This window comes from Haemaphysalis longicornis, unplaced genomic scaffold, assembly GCF_048455015.1.
Source record: "Haemaphysalis longicornis isolate Haplotype H1 unplaced genomic scaffold, Haemaphysalis longicornis Haplotype H1 scaffold_5, whole genome shotgun sequence".
Lineage (NCBI taxonomy): Eukaryota > Metazoa > Arthropoda > Arachnida > Ixodida > Ixodidae > Haemaphysalis > Haemaphysalis longicornis.
The window spans coordinates 98,277,874-98,300,102 of record NW_027526385.1 but is presented as its reverse complement, the minus strand read 5'-3'; the positions used below and the strand labels follow the sequence as shown (position 1 = coordinate 98,300,102).

Genomic DNA, 22,229 nt, shown 5'->3' with positions numbered 1-22,229 from the left:
TTATTTTCTTAATTTTTGTTGCAGTGTCCTCGAAGGTCTAAAAGGTGGCAGCACCTTTCTAATTAGTTCATGGATGTCAGCACAGGTGAGCTATCCACGCATTGGTGTAAAAACGATCATGCTTGCCAGTTTTGTGTATTGTTTGATCCTTCAGCGGGGACAAGTCAGCTGCGTGCATGTGTAGCGCGTGCGTGCTTCCTGCAGCCGCTGCCGAACGCTAGCCGAGCATCAGCGGTGTGCCGGCGCTGGCTTTGATCAGTGTGCTCTCGGCCATGTCGTCTGCCTGACCCTCGCCTGTCGGAGCAGCCGTCCAAACACCGGGGTGCCGCCGGCCGATGGAGACAACCATGCAGTGTGTGCTCAAAGACAAATTTCGGCTCTACCCGAACTCGGAGGACGACTACGATGTCGCGTTGTATGAAAACCAGCTCGTGTTCGAGCCATGCGTCAAGGGCAAGGGGCTTGCCCGCTACCGATCGCGCACCGAGGTGAACCTGGACGATGTGATCGGCTGTCACGTAATGCGCGTCGCCGATCGGGCCGCCGAGCTGAAGAAAAGTGTTTCCTATTTCTGCGTCTACGCCTACCACCTGGTCCAGAAGAAAAAGAGCAACTACCAGCGGCGACAGAAAAAGACCTATGTGTTCGCGGTGGACAAAGGTAGCGACTACGAGGCGAACCTCGCCATCTCGAGGATCTGGCAGTCGGCCTTCCTCTGGCTTCTCCGAGGCGTCGTACCGCAGCAAGGTGACGGTAAGTCGACGTCCCGCGCAGGGCAATTTTATTTTGCGGCCCCCCTTTTTCTCTGCCAGCCGTCAGCGAGAGACGATTCCCGCCGTAGAAGCGGAACTTGACGGCTGTGATCCGTGCCGAGCAAGATTGCTCTGCGAGTTTGACACGTACCATTTTTTTTTTTTTTTTCCGTTTTACTCTGGCCCGAGCTGAATTGTTACGTCACGCGGGAAAGTTGACGTCGTTTCACAAAAGGTGCCCCATTATCACCGGTCTACCGCCTGATGATCTATGCATTCTGGGGAGATAATTTCTTTTCGATAAAATGAAAAGAATATAGGACAACTTCCGGTTTCCAACGGAGTGCCCTGTCGTCTGCTAGGTTTACCGTTCTGGCGGAAGAGGACTTCATCCTGCCTGGAACCTGCGCTTCTATTTTTGTTGACGGGAAACTTTTCCTGACCGCAAAGCACCGTTCTTATCGGGATGTCACGTTAGCTGCCCCCGCATCTAGCACCAAGCGCACGTTTACGGAAGGAGCGTACCTCGATCTTATCGCACTGGGTGGACGAAATGCGACGCCGTATGCCTTTTGCAGCCTTTTGTGAACCGCGGGCTTGTGACTCGCTTCGCTTTGGGGGGCAGCGAGGTTTATCGAAATGCCCCCTTTTTTATGCGTTTTTGTCCGTCCGGCATTATCTCAAACGGGTCCATAGTGCAGGTGGGATAAGGTGCATTCTAGGAATCAATTTGTTCGCATGTAGTACTTTGCGCTTCTGCCGGCTGCTTCACCCGAGCCGTAGGACGGCTGTTAATTGTGCTGGGCCAGCAGGGACAAATGCGCACTTCAGCCCTCACATAATTAGTGGGAAGTCTCGTATCTGAAAAACGAGCTTGAAATGACCGCGCCGCGAAGGTAGTTACGATAAGAGGTTGTAAGGGGCGGTGGCTTGTGGGCGTGAAAGTTGGGTGTCTTTTTTTTTTTATTTTGTAATTTCTTCGCGATAAAAAATAATGTTCACAGTGTGCAGGCGTTCTGAGCTAGACGTGAGCTGGTTAGATTTTATCTGACACGAGAATTCGCAAATGTTCAGCGCAATCCGGCTTTGTGAACCAATGCGCGCATTGGTTCCCATTGATTAAACCTGTGGAAAAGGACCGATATTTAGCTAGGCTAGCTCGATTGCTCCCAAATTCATCATGAAGGTCGCATTTTTGGGTCTATTTTTTGATCCATTCGGCGCTGTACGCTGGCTTGTGTGGTTTTATTTGAAACGCAAATTTAATTAGCAAATGTTCAGCGAAACCCGGCTTCGTGAAGTTGAACCAATGCACGCACTGATTACGGTCACGGAACAGTTAAGCGGGATCGCTGTGAAAAAAGCTAGCTGGATTTCTCCCAAATTCATCACAAACGTCGCATTGTTTTTTTTTTTTTTCCCTAAAGATACAGGCAACCGTGTTGCCTTTGATTGTGTGCATTTTAAGAGAGAAAGAGAGACCTTTTATTGAGCCCAAATCGGTTACTGGGGGCGGGGTGGCTGCCGGCACAATGGCGGCGTCAGTAGCTGCTCTGTCGACAAGGGACGCTTGAACTCCCAGGTCAGAGGTACCCAGCGCTCCGCTTCACTGCTCGTCACAGGTGATCGAAGGGAAAGGGTAAAAAGGCAGCCCCACAGGGAGTGGGCGGCTGTGGCACGGATACTACAGGCGGGACAATTACGTGAAGGCTAGAGAGTGAATAAGGAAACTTGTCATTCTGAATTAATTACATGCATTCGCACAAGGGAGCAGTAGTAGTGCCATTTTATTTTACATTGTTTCCAGTGGGTGGTGGAGGCCCAGAGGGCCCCCGGAACGTCCAGGGCTCTGGCAGTGACGGTTTCTGGAATCTTCTGGTCAGAGCTCACCATAACCTGCTCCCTGTGTGAGGAGGGGAAGGAATTGCGCTCACAGAGAGTAGAAGAGTGCACATGTGTCAAGAGAAGAACCAAATTCGCCATAGGAGGAACAAAAGATTAAGCGGTTCGCGAAGTGGGCGATTTACGTATGGAAGAGACAAAACTTCGAGTAGAGTCCAAGTGCGTGCCATCGAGCGGCCGTGGTCCTTTAACGCCTTGTATTGAAGGGCTCTGGGTACGAGGTCGCGACCTCAGTCCGGTGTCAACGTTTCTACAGGAGGACTTCTTTTTGGCGCAGGAAAGTAGTGGCCTCACTCCGCGATGAAGAAACACGCTTGGGAACAGGGGCGACCGGTCTTGTCTTTTGGAGACAAAAATGCGGGGTCATTCCAAGCCTCGCATGAGAGACAAGCGGCCTGCAGCTGGATGGCATCCGGGTCCAGAACTAATCAAACATAGCCCGCACACTTGTCGTGTCCTCAGCCGAAGCTGAATGCGGAATTTTTCACTGCCTTTTTTTTTTTAAGCACATTCAGTACAAGTAAGCAGCGCAGCAGTTAATATCGGCACTCCCAAAAACGTTAGATGGCCAGACAGAGGATGAACGTTTTATATTCACTGACTCAGCCATTGCGTCATCATCGATCTGCTTGGTTTGTTTCGTTCTTTATTGCGCCATTTTGCCACAGGGCATGAGGAGAATTTGAAAGTTGCTCGCGGAAAAGTTGAAATGTGTGCGTCTGAAAAAACAAAAAAAAAAAAAAAATGACGGGATGCGGGCGGGTTCATGAACATCGCTGGTTTCATAACCCGCATAAGCTGAGCTGAACGCTGGAAGATTGTTGGCCCGCCATGACGCGGCCCAGGCATTACTAATGGCGTGCTGAGTTCTGCTGGGGGGAACAAAAGGGTTCACGTCACCGCCATTTTTCCACTTTCGCGAAAACTGCAGTGGTAGGCGGGTGGGTAAGGCGGGCCATGATAAAGACGCGCCACCGTGTTAACCGCTCAGTACGCCGAAGTTGCTGACCAGCGTATAACTCAGTGCGACATTGCGCTCTGGCCTCTTCCTCTGCCCTGTCGCTGTCGTGCCTTTTGGTTGGACATGAGCCGAACGCCTTCCGTCGCTCTCTTCGTTCTGCAAACACGGACCTGAACGGAAGGGGTTCCGTAAAAAGTCGCGCCTGGAAGGAATTCCGGCTCCGTTCAGTGTAACCGGATTTGGCGAAAACGGAAGCCCTACCGTTGACGTTCGTTTTGCAGCACGGAGAAAAGGGGCTTAACACTTTGTCATATTGTCCGCTTGGTTATGTGCAAAACGTAAATACTGCATAGGTATGGTTCCAGTCCTCCTGTTTCGATATCTACCAACCTTCTTTCTGGCTTGGGCCCGTCGACCAGAACGACCGCTGCCGGCGACGCTGACCCTTAGCGCCAGATAATCGCAACACTTGCATGCCACTGCACAGGCGGATTCTTGAAGCTCTTCTAAAATAGCGACCGACGCTTCGCAAGTGCTGCATTTTATCTCGTTCCCGTATGTAGTCGCACGGCGGCATGTACACGTTTGATATGGGCGCCGGATACAGCGGCTTCTCAGCAGCGGCGTACGCGGGATTTCGTTTCTGACGTAGACCGACACTGAAAAAGGGGGAAGGGGAGAACAAGGAAAAAGACGTCAAAGGAAGCAACAAAACAAAATGAATATTCAAAAAAAGTCACATCAAGGAACCAGTTAAAATAAAGAACTTCGTTATGCGCGAGTGTTACCTATGAGGCGTTTTATTTTTGTATCACCTAAATCCACCTTAATCGAATTTGAGGAAAAAGCGGAAGTTTGTTAGCGGACCTAATTGCAATGCTGTCAGAGGACATGTCAGCTAGGGGCAGTTTACGGCTTCGCACTTGGGTCAAATGACATTCGGACACTAGTGTAGCAGGAGTTTCGGCTTTTCAATCTGGCTCATTTCGAAAAAAAAAAAAAAAGACGCCTCGCCTCTTGTGTCTTTCAGAATTAGTGTTCATTTTTGGTTTTTAGGAGCATCGCAAAGTGCAAGCACGCGTGCGCGCGCTACACCTGGGCCCATGAGGCGCGCAGTACTGAAGGAATCCAGATTAATTTCGACCACTTGGGGATCTCCATTGTGCGGCGATATCTCGAGTAGTTGTAGTACGTTTGTGTTTATTGGCGCAAGGGTATTTACGGCCAAAGAGCGCCAAGGCTCGCTCTGTTAGGCGGTCTTTCTATGTAAGGTTCGGGCATAAGAAATGTATACTATATGGGTGTAGATGATGTTACGATCGGCGTATTGGCATTGCGACGACCGTCTGCAATATTATCGGGTTCAATCACCCAATCCTCCCGTCGTCCGGTTTTCGCCGGTGGAGTTTTTGTGAACACCCTAAAAAAGGGTATAAAGGTTTTTAACACTCAAATAAGGGTGTGGGCAGCGCAACTACAAGTGATAATGTGAATCGGCTTAACGCGCAGCGTGACATACAGACACTTTCAACGCACACAAGTCGCACTTGGACCACAGGTGAATTAGGCAAGAAAACCAACTGGACGCATAGGAAGAGCGAGTACATACACACATAGAAATACATCTGCCCTCTTTGTTTTTTAGCCAGCAGAGGGAAGTCCTCTGATAGTCGGTGGGCTTGTCTCGAAAATCGTATATTTTACGCGGATATTAGAATTATGCATTTAATGTGACCATATCCAAGTCAGCACGGGGATTTGCGAAAGCTTTCTAATCGTGAGGTAGTTATTATGTTCAGTAAGTGGTGCAATTTTATTAAATACCGAACACCTATTCCTGCCATTTCAACACCCTCCACGAAGGGTGTTCGTTATTTCAACACCTATTTTGCCACGAGGGTGTAAAGCTACAAATTAGGGAGTTAGAAACAAAGAAAAAAGCTGTGAAAGGCCGTTAACGAAGTTCGAAGGGTGTAAAATACCGCCAACTTTGGAGGTATTTTATACCCGTTTAAACGGGTGGACTGAGCATTTTCTACAAGCGCAGATATGTTTTGTACCTCACGATGTTTAAAGCAATATTAATTGGCATATTTTTTCACCAGCGGAGCTGTTTAAGATTTGGTGGAGTTAGTAAAAAATTACCAAGAAAAAAACACTACGCCGCCTGTAAAGGGTGCACCGCCGCAGATAGGGTATTATAACAGTGAAGCCGGCTTTAGAGCCTTTTCGAGTGTGAGCATAGGGGACGCATGCGTATGCGCACCTATTACTATGCCATTTTAAAGGTACTCGTCCTTTTGGGACACTAAAACGCGAAAAAAATTGGCGCAGCTCGCACTGATGGTGCAAAGATTGAGAAAAAGCGGAGCTTGGGGTCGACCTAGCTTCCTCCCCCTGGGGGCCGATGTCAATGTGGGGGATAGACCGCGACGGCCTTGTAAAATCCGGCTAAACTTGTCCTCACCCCTCAGTACTTACTTAGCCTTGCCTAGCGAGAACAGCGCAAAACCTTAAAGGGACCCTGCAACACTTTTTGAGCAGTGCAAGTAAACCTGCGCGACGTTTAGATTACACTGCCAGGAATACCTGAGCCAAATATTACACGTGCACGTGAAGCGGTGAGCGCGCAAATCGCTGGGAAATATGCGGAAAAACCAACCGCGCTCCCTTCAATTTTCCTCATTATGCACCCCTGGGATGGCTTATACGACGTCATTTGGGCCATGGCTGTCCTATTGGCTGTCGCTGGTCAACTTCGCGGCTAATTTCTCGCATTTCCTGTGACGATCCGCTGCCATCGGCGCTGTGTGCGAACCTCTTCTATGCCTGACCTGTAGGCACAGTTTTGCCGTTTATTTTGTGTTTTGAGTGCGCGCGGAGTTGAGTGATGACTTCTTTTTTTAATGAAAATTTCTTATCGCACATGACCCCAGCTTGTCCGTCAGTAATGAGGACACTGCTGAGGTACTTTTCCGTGACACTCAGGGGCCTCATCTTTTTATACTCTCACAACTAGTTTTCACTTTTTACTGACAATCATTGGCCCTATACACCATTTTTACATAACTAACTTTTAACAAAAGCATTCAGCATATAACTCACCTGCAACATTAACACCCTTGTTTTGGCGCTCTTTGGCCTAGATGCCCTTGCGCCATTAAGCACAATCATCATCGACTCTGATGAGCTCAATACTTCCGTTTCAACCAGACCACTCGATAACAAACGTTTATTGCTTCAAAGACGCCCTACCAACCCGAGCGCGCGCGTGCGAGCAGGCAGCCATGCCTGCTTTTTTGTGGCACCTAACCGGAAATAGACCCCTCCACGTTTCTGAGAAAAATAGATAACTCTCCGGCCTGTCATATATCGAAAGCCGCCGGAGAAGACGCCGCGAGCCGCCCCCCTCTCCGGGAGAGAGCGCGCAGCTTTCGTCGCGTTGTCCGCGGTTGAGTTGAGAGGGAACAATTATGCGTGATTTCTCATCGCGCGTAGTTTCGATGATAGTGAACGGATTTTCATAATTCTTGCGGGAGGAGATTGCTGGGACAAGAGACTTTACCTTAAAATACATTCCAAGTAGTCGACGTTAAGTGTTGCAGGGTCCCTTTAAGAATCTAGGTCAACCCCGCTCCGCTGTTTTGTTTTGCAACTGAACACCCATTTCACACCCTTCCAGCACCCTAAAGAAAACCGAGGGTGTTGCAGTCGGTCAACACCCTTTTTTTTCCCTTACAAAAAGGGTGTAGAGCTACGAATAAGGGTGTTGAGATTCAAGAAAAAGGGTGCAATGGCCTCCCAACACCGTTTTTCCGCTTATGCTACACCCTTTTTTGCCAAAACCGGCGTAAAAAAGTTTAGTGTGCCTTCTTCAACCACACGCGCTGTCCTACCTTTGGGTGGGCGTAAGGCAAAAAATACGACTTAACAAAACTTTTTATCTAGCATTAGTTCTTAAAGTAAAAAAGGGTAAGGGAGGTTAACAGACGTGGGCGAAGTGAGACACAAACAACATGCGGGCGACCGCATATGTGTGCATTTTACTAGGGAAAAACAGACGCGGACGGAGAAGGTACACAGGACACTCTAGCGAGTGTTCTGTGTACTTCTTCATCCGCGTCTGTTTTTCGGTAGTAAAATGAAGTCAGATAACCAACTAGCCCAACTTTCTGCCCTGACCGCATATGTCGTTTGTGTATGCGCAAGATAAGGACAGCGAAACAAAGGACATAGGTACCGTGCATATCATGCACCCCACAATATATCCACCAACGTGCCCACATTTCAGCGAACATCCAGCACTGTATACCACGCCACGTGGGCCTGCCAAAACATGCCAGCGGCCCCCATTATTCGCACCCCCACCCTCGAGCAGTGGGAGGCCGCGCTGTGCAGTTCGATCCCTGAGGACCAGCGACAGTTGGCGGATTGGGCACGCAGGACCGCAGCCGCAGCAGGGGCCCTGGACTGAGGGCTTCTCCCGCTTTCAAGCGCGAACCTCTAGTTTAAACGCTTTGGTACTACACAAGCCAGTCGAGAGAGAGAGAGAGAGAGAGAGAGAGAGAGAGAGAGAGAGAGAGAGAGAGACAACTTTATTAAGGCCTGCACTTTACCTACAGGCGCCCGATCCCCGGTGAGGGGGCAGCGTCGTGTGCTGCTGGCGTTTGAGGGCCGCCAGCGCTAACTGGACAGCCTCCCGCTGTGCGTTAAGATCGGTATGCGTTACAGCACTTGCTAGGCGTAGGCGTGGCGGTAGCACGTCCTTAGCACTGTCTTCTACTGCACAGTTCCATAACATGTGCGCCATAGTGGCACGATCGGCACCGCACACCGCACATACGTCGCTTGTGTATAAGTCCGGGCACACATGTTTTACGATTACAGGTGTCCACATTGCGCGAGTTTGTAGTTGCCGTAGCATCGTTGCCTCTTGCCTGGTGAGCTGTTTGTCGAGCTAGTCGTCTTGCTTCCTTTTTCTCGGGGTTGGTTGAACGGGAGGTTGTGGCGTTTTTCGCCCTGAGAAAAATGCAGCCGAGTACCGTTTGCTGCCTCCGGTTACCCTTCTCGCAGTTTCCGCCGGCGGGGCGCCTGTTATCTGATCCCCTTTGACAGCGTTGTGTTCGACCTTTGAACACTGATAGCGCGCGGTCGCAAGGGGTGAAAGGTGTGCGTGTAGGAAGGCCAATTACTCTGTAGTGCGGGAACCCCGTTTCCTGGTTTTGAGTAGCACTAGCATTTTCTCTTTCTGTAATGTTTACTCAAATTAGGTGTCGCAACTATGCGTGCGGGTGGTGGAGGGAAAATGTTCGTATGCTGGGGGAAAAGAGGGGGAGGGAAGATTTCTCCCGTAATTGTTTCCTTGGTGGGAATGGGGGATTGTGCATTCGGGCATTTTCTGTAGGAGCATTTTCACACTGTCGAACATGCTTCAACTGTGGAATTATGACGCCTGCATGCGTTAAATACCAGGCGTCTTTGAGTTGAAGGTGAGTGAATGTTTTGCCCAGCACCGTGGCTTCTGGTGCTCGGTTCGAACTTCCCAAGAAAACAACACCAACAAAACAAATCGCGTGCGAGGTGAAGGTGCACGTTGTTGGCAAACCTCACCCGTCGCGGTGGCTCAGGCGCTGTGCTGCTGAGCCCAAGGACGTGGGTTCGATCCCCGCCAACCGCGGTGGCCGACCCGCCGCGGTGGCTCAGTCGCTAAGGCGTTGCGCTGCTGAGCACGAGGTCGCGGGTTCGATTCCCGGCTGCGGCGGCCGCTTTTCTGATGGAGGCGGAAAGCAAAAACGCCCGTGTGTACGAGATTTCGGCGCACGTTAAAGATCCCCAGCTGGTCAAAATTAATCCGGAGCCCTCCACTACGGCGCGCCTCATCGCCTGCGTTGCGTCGGCGCGTTAAAACCCCACCATCAATCAATCAACCGCGGTGGCCGCTTCTCAGGCCGAGGCGAAAAGCCAAAACTTCCGCGGTGTGTCGAGATTTCGGCGCACGCTAGAGATCCCCAGGTGGAGCCCTCCACTACGGCGCCACTCATGGCCTGGGTCTAGCTTTTGGCGCGTTAAATCCCTTAATCAATCAATGTAAATGGCCTGAGATAACACGGAACACCCATTAATGGCTGAACCGGCTACTTCGCTTTTGAGCATAGTAGTAATCTTGAGTTTGATATTAGCGCTAGGACAGGATACAGAGGAGGCGACACGAGGCTGGGCGCTGACTAACAACAAAGGGTTTATTTTGCCGCTGCTGAATATATACCATGGGAAATAAGAACAATAAAACACAAAATCATAAAATTGCGAAGGCAAGGGCTTGTTTTTGTAAAAAAATACACATGAGCAAATATTACGATCCATGACTTAAGTAATCGTGCTCCTTTTTATGCAAGTCCATTATACAAGTCCATTTTGGGTATGGATGATGTGGGCCTTAAAGATTTTCCTGGTGCGTTGCTCCTTATATCTTGTTAGCACACGCGTCTGTTCGGAGTCTGGGCTTGCATCCGCACTTCGTACGGTGAAGGGATAGATTACGGGCTTTTCCTGTTTTTTGGTTGCAGGCGTGTTCCCGTAGCCGGTCGTTTAGGCAGCGGCCTGTTCGTCCCGTGCATGACTTACCGCAAGAGAGCGGTATGTCGTACACTACCCCCGATGAGCACTCCACGAATCGCTGTGCGTGCTGCCTCTTTAGGCAAAGTGTCCTGGAAGTTATTTCAGCATTTACTCTGCTGCACAGACCGCTTAAATTGTTAAGGGTGCTGAACACCACAGTGACACCGACTCTGAATTATCTGAGACTAATCTGAGTTATGTACGTCTTGTTTCAAATCTAAAATGAACCATATAACCGAACCCAATGTCAACTCTGTTGCGGGCATTGCTCGAGACGCAGGTGTTGTGTTTCTAAAAAAAAACTGAATTACATAAAAACAATGAGGTCGACACGAGAGTAGGGGGTTAAATATAATGAAAAAAACTGCATTACTTTCACTCCCACAGAAACAACACGTCTTCTTTGGTCAAAGTCACAATGCAGAGTCCCCCCAAAACTTCTCTTCACTGGTGAGAGCGAAGCTCTCTCTCTCTCTCTCGGTCTGGGTCCGACCCCGCGGCGCTCCGTGGTGCGTCTCGGTCTCGGGGAGCTTGTCTGTATGTTCCTGTCCCTTTTCGTTGCCGTTGGTCTTGAGGGGATTTCTTAGAGCAGACACCACTTCCCGCAAGCTCATACACATACTCCCGTGCACCTATGTATGTGTGTCCGCAGGTGTGTGTGCATGCATGCACGTGCGCATTTGCCTGCACTTGTTCACCTTCACATGCACCCGCGTGGGCATGCGTGTATGTATGTTTGTTTGCACTCACGAGCGTATGTGCCGTGCATACATATAAATTTTGCTTTATATGTACTTATTACCAGTATCCACGTTCCCCAGTAAGTTACGACGGTGGATTGTACTGAACTTGCGTGTATGCCAATGTACTTTGTAGTATACCTTGTCACAAGCCCTGTTTTCAGCGCGTGCTAATGTACCTGACTGTAATCTCAATTCCTTAAATGTATAAATTGAGTGTGTGTGTGTGTGTGTGTGTGTGTGTGTGTGTGTGTGTGTGTGTGTGTGTGCGTGCGTGTGTGTGTGTGTGTGTGTGTGTGTGTGTGTGTGTGTGTGCGTGCGCGCATGCGTGCGTGCTTACGTGTGTGTGAGTGCGTGTGCGTGCCTGCGAGCACGCGCGTGTGCGGTGGTACTATGTACTTTGTGATCCCTGCACTTCATAACCAGTCTCCATGTTTTACCGTTTGCTTATCTGTGTGTCGCCCTGTCCTTTTTGTGTGCACCACCCAAGAAGGCCTAGTGCTGTTGGTGGGCGCCACCCAATAAACAATAAACAATAAACAATCCGCAATCCTGTCGCGGCCCAAACGTGCACGCGCTGCTTTTACCGCCCTGTATTTTGGTTCTCGAGACTGCCCCGTATATGTCCGGTTTGCATTCCAGCCGGAACCTGCCCACGTGTAGAAACCGAACGCCGAGACACGACCCCCACTGGTATAAGCGGCCGCGTCGACCGGAGAAGGTCTTGCGACAACGCTTTTGGCGTACGAGGAAAGCGGCCTCTCGGCTCGCATTCATGCGAGGATGCGTGCCGCGAAGTCGACGTAATAATAAAGGACCGTGAACAGGACGAGGGTAACGAGGGATTTGCGTCCTTCGGCGGCGACGGCGGTGATGATGATGATATCCGTCACGTTGTCCGGGAGGGGGAAGGTTGTTTGTGTGTTCCCCTTCTCGTTATTGCTTCATTCCATCGGGTCCGTTAGTCGGACGCGTGGAGCGAGGGCACTCCCCAAGGACGTTTCGCTCGCCCTCGCGCCGCGCTTTTTTAATGACCACCTGTGCGTGGCGGCGGGAGCTTTTCATCCCCCTCTCGTGTCGCGATGGCGTGTGCGTCTTTGGCACGATGCTGTTGGTGGCACCATGGCGACATGGCGCGCAGACTGCCCAACGCGCGATGCCGAGTTGGATGTCCGAAAGACGTCCGTTTCTGGATATTCATTGGACGTTCAGGAGTGGTTGCGTGCTGGATGTGCAGTCTTCGTCAAAATTTTCTGGGCCAAGCCGAAAGTGCGCAGGCCGCGAAAAATTCAGTGTGCAAGCTTACGTCCCAAACGAGGGTGAAACGTTTTGTGCCGGAAACCTAGAGAAAACACCTTTCTTTCTTGCTGCCATAATATATTTTGTAGCGTGAGCTACACTTGCCGAGGTTGAGCAGTTTCGCGCGGCTCCGGGATAGCCGTGCTGCGCATGCGCGAGGAGCAGTGACGTCACACGGCGCACAGAACGTTGCCCGCTGCCCGGCGTTTTTCACGCACCCCATGCGCCCAACGTCTTCGCCGACCTCCGTTCCGCACGTGGCGGCCCGGTGCACTTGGTGACTATGCGAGGGGTGGCCGGGTGTGGAACCGATGGCTCGTGCGTCGCAGCAACACCGGCGCGCGCCTGTGGAGCCAGCTCAGCTCTGGGGCGATTGGTGACGCTGCGCCGGAGCCGCTTGATAAATATACATGTGTCACGTAATGCGTATACCGTATGTGTGTGTCATTGAAGCAGCAGTAAGCATGATAATCAAGCTAATCCTAGCAACAACCCCTTTTTATACCCATTCGGTAGAGAGACTGCCATAGATGGATTTGTGGTGAGCGCAGGTTGTAACCTCGCGCCAGTACTACGTAGTTTCTTCGAAGGCTAAGCTCCAGGGAAAGCTTCGTAGCTTTCTTTCGCGATCGTGTGATCGCACTCTTGTTATACCCCCCTTTTTTTACTTCGCAGAAATCATTTTCCCGTCGGCGCTTACCCTGAATTATTGGGCTGAGCGTATACGCTTTCGTAACCCGTAGAAATGGTATTGTGCCGTATTTGTTCTGTATTAGTTTTGCTGCTCGCAAATAACGGTGCGGAGGCGGACTGGGACACGTGTTAGTGCAACGGGCATCACCCTATTAGCCGTTTGTCGGGACGTGCGAAAGGTTGCTGCTGCGGGCTTTCATTGTGACGTCCGGCGAACTTTGTGCAGACGCTGTACGCATGCACGACCACTACAGCCGCAAATTAGACGTTGTAGGATGGCCGTAGAACGTGTTCTACTCGAGGCGGAGCTGGGGCGTTGCAGTGCCAGGGGGGGTTATGTCAGGGGAACACGCAAAATATGTAGCTTGGGCTAACTTGGTGAGTGTCGCGGATCGCGACGTAAGAAAGGAGCCCGACAGCCGGTCGCCCGTTCGATGGGCTCGTTACCCAGAACTGCCCGAGCGGGAGGCGCGAGCTGGGCCCGTGCCCCCATTCCCGTGCAGCGGCCTCTTTATTGCTATCATCCTCATTCCTCAACACCCTCCCCCGCCGCCGATTCTGATGACATTGGCGGGTTAGCCTCAAGAATATAAAGGCACTGAACTGGACGTCTGATTTCTTGTCCGGATGAGACGCGCAGACGACGCGACCGTACGACCCCATCGCGGCCTGGAAAAGTTTCCAACGCTCGGCCTAGTTGCCACAGCACTGGGGATGAGGTGTCGTTCTGGATGACCACAACGTCGCCAATCTGCACCTCGGGTCCGGATGGCGCTGCAGCTTCGTGTGCAGAGCGCAAGAGAAGCAGGTATTCTCGGCTCCAACGGCGCCACAGGTGCGACATGATTGCCCGTCGATGTCGTGCTCGACGTTGTAGATCTCCGCTGGCGGAAGTCAGCTCGTGCAGTCCCAGCTTTGTGGCACAGAGGTTGTGCGCCTGCCAATTAGGAAGTGAGCCGGCGTCAGAGGAGAGTGCTCTTCAGCATCTCCTGCTAACGGCGTCAACGGGCGGCTGTTGACGGCCACCTCTACTTCGCAGAGGACCATCTCGATCTCTTCCGGGGACAGTCGACTATGACCAAGAGCCCTTCGAAGCGTTTCTTTTGTGATGCTCATGAGCCGCTCCCACCTCCTGGTCATGACTGGCAGCGCGCTGGCTCCAGGTGTTTCGTTCACCGTCCTTGTCGCCTTCCGGTCCGCCGTTGCCGCCAGGATCGTAGGGGAACTCGTACGGCAGTAGAAACGCCAAGGTGACCACGCAGTAGCCCGGAACCACGAACTCGCTCACCAACCGTAGACAACAAGAGCGATGTCCGGTGCTTCCTGCCTGGTCTCCTCTTGGCCCGTCGTAGCCACCAGGGTCATAAGGGAATTCGCCCTGCTCGGGCTGTTGCCTCAGACTGACGAGCTCAGTCTCGTGCCCGTGGCAGGCACTTGCGTAGCCTTTGCCGGGTGGCACGGCTGGTAGCTGCTTACGGTTGACCAGTCGTCGTGTGCACAGATCGTGATTGCGAACTGCTCCCCCATGACTCAGGAACGATGATCGTGGCAGCGGATGGTGCGGCTTCCAGGAGCTTCCCATGGGGCCGCCAAGCGCAGCAGTTGAAGCGGACCGGTTGCCGGTCACGAGCTCTCCGCAACCAGGGTCACGTGACGGTTCGCGCGGCCCAAATCGGAAGGCAGGTGCGCCGGTCAGAGTCGGGGATGCCAGGAAGCGCGGACGCCAGTGGAGATGCGAACGGAGAAGCCAGCGCCGGGAGCAACACGGCCATCGTCGTACAAGTGGGAACGGCGCCCGCTTGTGGCACCTAACGACCCCGTACTCTCTCAGCAAGGAACCCCCTCGAGCGGCAGCGATGTCCGAAGCGTCGGAGAAAATCACGCTGGACGGGTCCGCATCACCGCTCATCGTGGTCGTGGGGTCCTTGGAGAGGTCAGTTCCGTGGCCATCCTGGACCACGGCGCAGTCACCGCTGGGCGGGCGGCTGGGTACACCCAGTTTTGCCTCAGTGAAGCCGGTCGTGCTCTCCGCTGGTCTCTCTGGCGGGCCAGACTCGTCGGCAGCTGTGAGGACGTTCCGACGGTCAGGAACGCACGGCTCACACGCCACGGGAACGTTCGCCATCTTGTGAGACTCCGCGGTCATCCCGCTGTCACCGGAGGGCGCCGCGGTGTAGCCGTGCCGGATCACGGCGGAGTAATCGCTGGGCGCTCCGGTGCTCCGGGCAGCAAGTGGCGAAGGAACAGCAGAGGGTCTGGCGAAGCACACCAGTGTACGGATCGTGACGACCTTTTCGTCGTACTCGTAGCTATTGAATAAATCGGCCTCAAGGTCGTCCAAATCAATGGTCTCCTCATATATGCGCTTATCTAGGGACTTCAACTCCTCGTAGCTGCTGTTGACAGCGTGCAGGTGCGAACGGATCTGGCAGGTCGACGAGAGGGGATCCTGCAGTAGCAATTGAATGGTAGCTACGCCCTTTGTGACGGCTTCCCTCACAGTGTCACGGTGGCGGCGAAGCTCCTCCATGGCAGACGGCGCGAACGCAGCCGACCGGGTGTCCTAGGCACGAGCACGAGCGGCAGACAGGTTTCGATGACGAGGCTCGCCGAATTGGGCAGCTGCCAGGAGACCCCAGCCTAGCGTCCTCGAAGACTGCGCCGCATCAGGTCAGGTCTGCTCGTTGGTTGTCTCCCGGGTTTCGGCACCAGAATGTCGCGGATCGCGACGTAAGAAAGGAGCCCGACAGCCGGTCGCCCGTTCGATGGGCTCGTTACCCAGAACTGCCCGAGCGGGAGGCGCGAGCTGGGCCCGTGCCCCCATTCCCGTGCAGCGGCCTCTTTATTGCTATCATCCTCATTCCTCAACAGTGAGTGTAAGAACAAAAACAGTCGTACGCGTCAGCGGCAACTTGATTCCGTTACACGCAAGCGAAGTAGGCTTCATCGATAAAAAAAGATCACGCTGCGCGTTTTATGCAACCTGGTTCTTGAAAACGTGGTTATGGGGTGTGTGTCATCGTTTGTTACGCCCCTACACGCTCCCCACGCGCCCAGTTTCCTCCAATATTTACGCAGTTATTGCCACGCTTATATAAGCGTATGTTTGACAGATTAGCGTTGTTAGGAGTACTCGCAAGCCCTGTGTGTTTTACGCGTTCTCCTGCCCATGTTTTTTTTTCTTCTTTGCGCTTCGACCGGTGCAAGCTTATCGCCAACTAGCTCGACGGCTAGTTATACGAGGATACTGGTTCGATCCTATTTGAGAAACAAAAACGCACTTGTGTACACGATGTTTCGCCGCACGGTATACATGCATCCTCAACTGCGGCCTAAATTAACCCGTAGCCTCGTACTGCGGCGCGCTTAGAGCCTTGCGTTGCGTATATGTATGTTCGGCGTGGGAAACCCCAGGTAGAAGAACTTCGAAAATGTCACGCCACGGTTCTGCTGGCGTGTGTACGAATGTGACTGCACCGGATGTTGGGGTTGAAAGGTGAGGATATCGCCTATTTAAGCGACGCGTGTATATAGACCATATGCTGCGCCTCCGTGCACCTGCGTAGTAACAAAGCGAGGACCGGGTACGTCGGTTTTCTGTTGTGTTTTTGCGTCTGTTTCTTGCTTTTGATAGCGCACGTGTCGTCATAACCGCGTTCTGGCGCGGTATGTCACTTGCATTGCTGCGCAGTTAACTCGAGCCTTCAACGAGTGTTGGGATCAATCAATCACATGGCTAGATTTAGGCGCGTAAGCTTTTGATCGAAACTGCAGCAGCGACCGAAACTCTTTCCCTTTCTTTCGAGCCAAGCTTTTTACATCATTGTGGCCCGAAGCGTGGTTGAGCCTCAAGCGGTGCGGAAGTGACCGGGAAAAAAGCGTCTTTTGGTGGCAGCCATAGAGCCAATGAAAGGGCCTTTAGTGGTCCGGACGGAAAGCCTATAGGGACGAACGGGGGCCTGTTTGTGGGTCACGCGAGCTGCTTTGCTGAATGCGCTGCGGGAGTACGCGACTCCATGAATAGCGTTTAATTGCGCGGCCGCCGGGAGCCCTGTTCCTCTTTCAATCGCGGGGCGTCGCAAAACACGTTCTTCTATGCACTGGGGAAAGTTGTTTTCGTCTGGACCGTGGTCGGCGCTCTGCTGGTGGCGGATTCATTCCGGTTTCTCCCGGCGAATTGGCGCGTCCGCGACGGGAATATAGCGCGTGCCCGGATATGAGGGACCTGTTTTTTTTGTGTGTGTTTTTCGAAAGAGCTGTGAAGACAAAATACAGCTTTACTTAATTTGAACAAACTGACATTTGGTAACTCACTCAGCTCCGTTCGAGGCACGAAATACGGTTTTTATCTGAAAAATGCAAGAAACGCAGAAATACTTCCAAATCTCGCGTTACAGTGACGTACTACGGGCTGGAGTGACGTCATATGGGCAAAAAATAGTTACCAGGGTAAATCCCGCTGGCGATTGATTTTTCTCCGCAAACGTTGCTGAGTAAAACAGGCGGTATGGGCATCACCAACTGTGCACCCAATCACAAAAACGTCAAGGGAGCAGTGGGAGGCCACCCTGCGCAGCGATCGCCGTGCCGGTAGAGAGAGCCGCAGCGGCGTTAGATGGCCGTGGAATCCTGGAATTAGGATAGCCACCTTCATTCCTGCCTCTTTTCGTTCTTTTAAATAAATATATTTTCAATCGCGCTATCAATCAACGGGAAATTCCGAGCGACTTCCGGAGTAAAAGCTCTCTCGCAGGTCTTCTGCCGGCTCAGCAAGAACCGCAGCGCATTTGCGTAGCTCTGTGCGAATCGCGCACTGCTCCTCCGCAGCGCATAGCTCCCGCAGTGCAATGTCCAGGCGAAACCCGATGTCAAGTCCCGTGATGTGATCTGCCAGCTGTTCACGACATCGCAACAGAGAGGCGCGGAGCAACTGGCGCCGTCTTACATGACGGCGCGACGCCGCTTGCTCCGGCTGTCTCTACCTGTTCTCTTCGTTTTCCGCAGTTGCGTAATCAAATAGTAAGTAATCGAATAGTAAAAAAAAAAAAACTACGCCGGCTAAAACGTGCGTGTCGAGCTTACTGTGACGAAAGCGTGAAAAAACAAAGCCAATTCCACGCCCGTGAAATCTGCTGGTACAGCTGCGCTGCTCCAGCAGATTTCAACTGTAACAACGATTTCTACTTCAGCTACTTACATCTGAAAACTGCCGAAACATACCCTTTACAAACATGTTGCAGATGGAAGGGGTGAGCTGAGACTGTAGATAGGCGCAGTACTTTTCTCCCAATCCCGCTCGAGCGAGGCAGGATAAGGCCGGAAGTGCGAAAGCTGCGTTATAGACAAGCGTTTTACCGGCCGTAAAACGGCTGATAAACTACCAGACCTACGGAGGTCTGGCAGTTTATCGGTGCATACATAGGGAGGGGGACATGCGCCGCGTGGCGACGTCGCCGACGTCGTGCAATTAGCCGCTGTCGAGGCAGTGGCGCCAGCTGTCGGCCAAGCGGGGTACCTTCGCCTGGCGTGACGGGCATCATCCCCGGACATTGCGAGCCCCTAAACAGCTCTGTTGTTATAAAGTGTCAGTAAGGGCCCGAGCGGGAGTCGTCGTAAGCCGTTCTGGAACACACCGAACCCATCTAAGGTGGGCTTCTCTACTGCGCACAAATGCGTTACTGAGAAGACACTTTTTTTTTTTCGGGGGTAATATAAGCGTCCTGATAATATCAGAGTAGTATGGCCCTAGGTCCTTTTATTGAAGATCCTGCACGTGTACCCCAATAAAGCGCTATACACAGAACCCCTTTGAACTCAGATTCATAGCTCAACACAAGTGTGTTGCTGGGAATACATCTTTTTCGGAGGCTAAGGTAACCAAAAAAGAGGCAAGGCAGATGGAAACGAATAAATCGAGAGAAAAAATGGAGGCTAAAACGTCGTTAGAGATGTACAGGGCTGAGAAATTGAGCATCAGAAAGGAAAATTTCTACGATAATTCCCAGGGCAGTGTTTTGCTTTTTGAGGCTAGAGCAGGTTGCTTGCGAACTAAGAGCTTTGTGGGGAAGTACTCACAAAATGATGGGGTATGCGTGGTCTACGGAAAAGAAACAGAAACTATGCGACACATAGTGTTACAACGCGACGGTATCAGTCCAAATCTACATGAGGGAAAAATTCGGCTTCCAGAAGCCCTAGGATTTAAGGGTAGCACGGAGGAAGTCAACTTCAAGGCTGTCGAGGCGACGAAGAGAAGATTAGAATGCTGGTGGACGAAAAGCAGAAAGGGGAATACTGCCTAGGACAGTTACCACCTAACAGGAAAAAAAAAAAAGTATTTTTGTCCCTAATAAGTTTTTTGTGCCTTCCCTAAGCAGCGCTAATATTAAACCAAGAGTATAAAACATAGGTATGTTAGTTCTTTTTGGTAAGACAACACGTCATCACCCAGCTACAAAGGGGAAACCAATACCAATCATCATAATCATTATAAGGAGTCTTATATTAAAGTATGAATGCCCTATGGCCTTTTATTGATAACTTTCTCGTGCAGCGAAAGTGCGACACAGCTAGTGATACAGACGGTCAGACGTGCTTCTTGGTTGATAGAAATGGTTGCGCATTCGAAATTCGTGCGTACTCGAAGTTACACCCCTTCGAGTGTTTTTTTACGGTTTCCTCAATATCTCTGACGTCCGTTATGAGATATCAAGTTGCTTGTCTTTCTTTAAGTTGTCTGGTCTTCCCGTTGTTGCGCTGTCGAATTTTTTTTTAAGAACCGAGTGACAGTGCCCCACAAAACCATATTGGATTTATTACATATCACCCCGTTACTGCCTTGCTGACTTTATTTCGTACGAATGCGTACTATCTGGATGCGGATTGAATGCAGTTTGATATTGAAATTGTAAAGTTCTTGGGGCCATTTGACGGACCCGACATCGCAGGATACGTCTGCTAGTGCCTACGTGTGTGTAATATATATATATATATATATATATATATATATATCGCATGAAAGTAATTCAGCAAACCAGTAACAATGCGATTTGGAGCAAAAAACAACATGGTTTTGGAAATATGCGAAGCCAGCAGTTGGGAGCAGCAAGTAGTTCGTTTCATTTTTCAGGGTGAAAATAAACTAAAAAAGGGACACGCGAGGGAGAGGCAAACCACGTCCCATGCATGTGAACTCCATGCCGTTATATGTGCAAGTCACGTTTTCAAGCGGCACCAGCAAAACGAGGGAGCATTCGGAAAGGGGAACTGTCACCACACCATGGTCGATAAGACGGAAAACTCGATACCCGGAAACAAGTGTTCGCCCTATGCACTGTGTCTCGCGGAATTCCCGCAGTTTCTCAGGTATACTCGTCGTACCTTCCGAGGCGCGTTGTGGCCTCCTCCGGTTTCACATCTTCCATTGTGTTTCTTTCCTTTGTCGGCTCTCCGCAGAAAACAATGGGTCTTCTCTGCCCTGTAGATGTGGGCCGCGATCTCTCTACGCTGTCATGCAAGCACGTACGCGTTTCCAATTTTCGGGCATCAACGTGCTTTCTCGAGATGATATTGAACTTGCGCTGCTCAATGCTGTGGCCTGAAACATTGCCGTCACTAATGGGTGTCCACGCACCGGTATCGAATTTTGAAGCGGGAGAAAAAGATCGACAAGTTTGAATATGAGCTAACTAATTTAAGCGACATTCCCGAATTCAAATGTTGTGCTTTTTTACGCATGACTTAATTGTGATTGCAAGAGCCACTATGAAATGATAAGCGCTCAGTGGCTAAGACGTTGTGCTGCAGAGCACGTACGGGCACGAGGACGCGGGTTCGATTTCCGGCCGCGGCGGCCGCTTTCCTAATGGAGGCCAAAAGGAAAAACGCCCGTGTGTTCGAGATTTCGGAGCACGTTAAAGATCCCCGGGTGTTCAAAATTAATCCCGAGCCCTCCACTACGGCGCGCCTCATCGCCTGCGTTGCGTCGGCGCGTTAAACTCTGCAATCAATCAATCAATCAATCAATCAATCAATCAATCAATCAATCAATCAATCAATCAATCAATCAATCAATCAATCAATCAATCAATCAAATATTGTGCTTTTTTTAAGCATGCCCTGTGATTACAAGAGCCACTACGAAACGATAAGCTCGATAAAAACGACGAGCATGTCTACGCCACGTACGTGTGTGACGCTTAGTTGTCTGTTAGGCATAAAATACGTTGTCATTGTGCGCATGTTCAAATATTTTCTGTATGTACGTGTTTGTCCGTGCGTGGAAGTTCTTAGTAGAGATATACAATAATAACGCGTTTGTAAGTACCACGGGGGTCGAACCGAGACCTTGACGTTTCGAAGCGGAATCATGGCTCCATTCCTTATATGAATGGCATTTCTGGGTTCCCTACACAAGTTTTATGTCATTATGAAGTTTAAGGCCGAGGAACAATTCAGTATGGTTCGAAGTTCAGAGTTTACTTATTGTCGTCTCTGTGAAGTTGATATATATATATATATATATATATATATATATATATATATATATATATATATATATATATATATACACGACTTTCCTATTAAGTGGAAACAGAATAGGCAGACATACAGGCCCATGTCATAGAGTGACCTGCAGTTTCAACTAACGTTGAAAGAGAAATATACTCCACGTTTCCCTTATGTCCCGTTCCCGTACTGGGGGATTGACCTAACGGAGAGTTATAGCATGCCCCGTTCCCGTGCGGGGCCGATCGCTGAGCGGAGAAGCGGTGCGGTACGGCGTCCCCCGGTACACGGTCGGCGCCTCTGCGCATGCGCGGAACTGTGTTCCTGGTCCAAAACGGCGCTCAACAGTGAGCGTCGTTTTGGACCAGCAGCACAGCCTGCACCCGCGGGGACGCGCGCGCCGGGTGCTTTCCCCAGTTTCTCGCCCCTGCAAGCGGCGCTCCAACCCAAGAATACATGCGTGCCAGCACCGCGTCACTTCAAAACGACGCACGTCGGATCTAGCCACTGGTCAATTGCCTTCTCCGCGCACGCCGTGGGTGACTGCTCTACCTGGATCGGTTCTCTGCTCTGCTGTAACTTATATGAATCATAGGAATGTAGTTTCTGCGCACCACGCTGCAGGAATAAGCCGTGTTTGATTTTCTCATTTTATGCCTATCGGCCGCTTGTTGTTGCTTTTCTTCGGCCGTCCGGTGTCGAATGTCGCGGTGAGTTAGACGCGCTCAGCGGGTGGCTTGTTGCGAACCAGCGTAG

At 51.2% G+C, this 22,229-nt stretch overlaps 1 protein-coding gene across 1 annotated transcript in view; it reads left to right on the top strand.

Moving 5' to 3' along the window:
* Positions 1-86: 86 nt before the first annotated feature.
* LOC144138591 (sphingosine kinase 1-like) overlaps positions 87-22,229 on the top strand; it is a 98,005-nt gene continuing 75,862 nt past the window's right edge. Inside the window, exon 1 of the mRNA XM_077670955.1 lies at positions 87-753. Coding sequence (XP_077527081.1) covers positions 336-753 — 418 coding nt within the window. The 5' untranslated portion in view covers positions 87-335. The remainder of the gene's footprint in view (positions 754-22,229) is intronic.